We start from the raw sequence: 3754 nt of genomic DNA on the forward strand, positions 1-3754 counted from the left end.
GTATCGAAACCCGGTTTCTAGCGTTGTAAGTCCGCAGACATACCGCTGTGCCACTGGGGGGCTCCACTGGTGGACGTACATAAATTAATCAGTAAATAGGTATACAAATAGTCAAGTATGTTATATTAGAAATATTTTGAATATGCAAATTAGTAATTCACGTGTCATTAGAATGACTTGTTCTTCACAAGCTTGAACGTAAAAGATTTTGAAAACGTGTTTTATTAGATAATTTGATATTTCTAGTAATGCCTCAATACTTCAAAATATTGCTGGTAGATAGATAACTTTATCGTTTATTAACTAACCGCGTGAAAATAACAAAATTTCCTGAAACATACTTACTTCTAAATGCCCAAGCTTTCAAGCTTCGAAAACCTAAGAACATTTTCAACATACTAGCATAACAGGAACCTGATAGGTTAGCGCTGGAAGTTGTACGTATCATATTTGGTAAGAGCTGTTTCATAGACGTGCTAATCAAATTCTTGACATTTTTTTCTATGTCTGACCACTGTGGGCCGGGATATTTCGTGGTCGTTTCCATTGCTTTCTCTGTGACGGTTCTAGATTTTGCTGTTGGAGTTGTAGCGTAAGGAAGATCCGTGGCTGTTGCATTAAGTTGTTTGGTCGTTGTTGGAGTTGTAACGTAGAAAAGATCTGTGGTTTTCGCATTAAGTTGTTTGGTCGTTGTTGGAGTTGTAGCGTAAGGAAGATCCGTGGCTGTTGCATTAAGTTGTTTGGTCGTTGTTGGGGTTGTAGCGTAGAAAAGATCTGTGGTTTTCGCATTAAGTTGTTTGGTCGTTGTTGGAGTTGTAGCGTAAGGAAGATCCGTGGTTGTTGCATTAAGTTGTTTGGTCGTTGTTGGAGTTGTAGCGTAGAAAAGATCTGTAGTTTTCGCATTAAGTTGTGTGGTCGTTGTTGGAGTTGTAACGTAGAAAAGGTCTGTGGTGTTCGCATTAAGTTGTTTGGTCGTTGTTGGGGTTGTAGCGTAGAAAAGATCTGTCGTTATGTGCTGAAGTCCTTCAGTCGTGTTGCTCGATGAATTTCCGTTTTTATTGTTAGATGATACTTCTTTTTCAAAATCACCTTCTATCGTAACTAATAATTTTGTATTTACCGACTCCTTAACTTTACCGCCTAACAAAACATGAGTACAAAAGAACACCAGAACAAAGTTAACAATAGTTACTCTTAAACAGCGATGCATAATTTTTGTGGGACTCAGTAAAAACGAAATCTCAGCAACAGTGCTCGCTCCTTATGTTCAATACACAAAGAGAACAGAGCTGAAATGTCACAGAATAATACCTTCTTCAACGCAGACTCAGTATCTAGTTCTCAACTCTACCTCCAGGGTTTGTTTCACTTTGGACGTCCTTGAACACAGTTTTTATTTTAATGTAAAAGTATAAGAAAGTGGACTCGACCTCGCTTCTGTCAACTGCCAGAACACATGCTTACCTAACAAGTGAATAAACTGGAAACTTAATAGTGCAAATGTTGTTATCAACGAAGCATTGCTTTATTAGTAAAAAACAAAACATGAGCGGTAGACGGAACTACAGTGACGTACAGCTTCACGCGCTGTTTTGGAATTAATAAAAATATGTCAGAACAGATATATATATATCTGCTACGACAAGCGTTAATAGGGTATTTATGTGTAATGATTTCGAGGATTTAGCAAAACTAATGAAAATGTGAATACATATATGGAACTGTTCGCCATATATGTGTATTAAAAATATATTAGGCCTAAATGTTTACCTTTTGGACTAAAATAAAGATTCTTGAGACATAATTACATGAACTATACGTCCGATTCGAAAGTTATGTCTGAAAATGTTTATAAGTACCGAGAAGTAGCGCTAAAACTGAACGTAAACTATTGTTACACTAATTACATTACAAATGAAACCACAATCGGGTTTTGTAACAGGACGATGCTATAGTTTCAGGTATAGATGTGTTTATTTGTAAATCTATGGTCAGCAACGTAGTGTATAATGCTGCGACAATGATGCGTTGATGAAATATAGTTCTAAAGTGAATAGAGCAACTGATCTACGAGTTATTTGAAGTTACCGCATTGAATAGTGACGTAAGCAAAAGTTTTGTGTACATCAAAACTGTCAGCGCATATAGTGTAGATTTTCATGGATTTATATAATGTGTCGACATAAAACATAAATATTTTTTGAAACCTCAAATGGACATTAGTTACCAATATATGTAAGACTCTAGATAACTTCAAAATCAGGCATAGTTTTACAAAATAACAAATATATATATATGTTAAAACTGTATCGATTGTTTCATTTTCTGAGTCTTATTCTGCACTAAGTGGTAAGTATTTGGTAAAATGTCTTTCATGGACTGACTTATTACCATGGACTAACTTATTTTTCAAAACTTTAATTCAGTCGATTTAATAAAGCATACCTTGATTGACAAAATATTGTATCGAAAGCGACTCTAGATACTCAAACCCAATACTTCCTGACGTTTGAGTCAATCTCTCACTACATCCCTAAGTGACACTAGGTACTCGAGCCCACTACATCCTGATGTATGAGTTAATCACTTGCTGCATCCCTAAGTGACACTAGGTTCTCAAGCTCACTACGTTGTGGTGTTTGAGTTAATCACTTGCTGCATCCCTAAGTGACACTAGGTACTCAAGCCCACTACGTTGTGGTGTTTGAGTTAATCACTTGCTGCATCCCTAAGTGACACTAGGTTCTCAAGCTCACTACGTTGTGGTGTTTGAGTTAATCACTTGCTGCATCCCTAAGTGACACTAGGTTCTCAAGCTCACTACGTTGTGGTGTTTGAGTTAATCACTTGCTGCATCCCTAAGTGACACTAGGTACTCAAGCCCACTACGTCCTGATGAATGAGTTAATCACTTTCTGCATCTCTAAGTGACACTAGGTACTCAAGCTCATTACGTCGTGATGTTTGAGTCAGTCACTTACTGCATCCCTAAGTGACACTAGGTACTCAAGCCCACTACGTCCTGATGTATGAGTTAATCACTTTCTGCATCTCTAAGTGACATTAGGTACTCAAGGTAATATCAGGTACTCAAGCTCATTACGTCCTGATGTTTGAATTAATCACTGGCTGCATCCCTAAGTGACACTAGGTACATGTTTTCTTTCATATAATTATTCCAATAGATTCTAATCTTTTGAACTTCAATAAAATATTCAAAGGAAAGGGGTAACTTCCCCCAGTAGTTATCAAGGTCAAAAATACAAGGAAAAGTCACGCCAAAAAAGAAGATTTACAACCTGTTTTACGTCATCTAAGTGTGGGTAAAGACAAAAATGAAATATTTTATAAGGAAAATAGTTTAAGAGAACATATCCAGTAATGTTTTGGTATTAAGTAAGGTACAGTGATATCCTATAGATAGTTACAAGTTATATAAATTTGGCGTCTCAGTCACATATAAGGAGTATCAAGTAAAACTTATGTATATATATATATATATTAGTGCTCTTGGTATTTACGCACAAACAACCTGAACAATTTAAAAGAGACAATGTTATGCTGTTTAAAAGAGTGGAAAATTACATCAACTACGTAAATTTACATAGACAACTCGTTCAAGGATATTCGGTTGGTTATTTGACGTCACGACTAAATCCAGTATTGATTTTCCTGTTTGCACACGACATACGTTTGTTTGGCTGAATTACAACGATATTGCAATAAGTACTTGGCCAAAATACGACGGCGATAT

General features: G+C 36.3%; 1 protein-coding gene across 1 annotated transcript in view; it reads right to left on the minus strand.

Annotated features, from left to right (window-relative positions):
• The window catches only part of LOC106470654, a gene marked incomplete at its 3' end in the record, with an annotated part of 15562 nt that extends 14177 nt beyond the window's left edge, over positions 1 to 1385 (minus strand). Inside the window, exon 1 of the mRNA XM_013931219.1 lies at positions 346 to 1385. Within this exon, the coding sequence (XP_013786673.1) occupies positions 346 to 1210 (865 nt within the window). The remainder of the gene's footprint in view (positions 1 to 345) is intronic.
• Positions 1386 to 3754: the final 2369 nt, after the last annotated feature.

Source organism: Limulus polyphemus, unplaced genomic scaffold (assembly GCF_000517525.1).
Source record: "Limulus polyphemus unplaced genomic scaffold, Limulus_polyphemus-2.1.2 Scaffold4144, whole genome shotgun sequence".
NCBI classification, from domain to species: domain Eukaryota; kingdom Metazoa; phylum Arthropoda; class Merostomata; order Xiphosura; family Limulidae; genus Limulus; species Limulus polyphemus.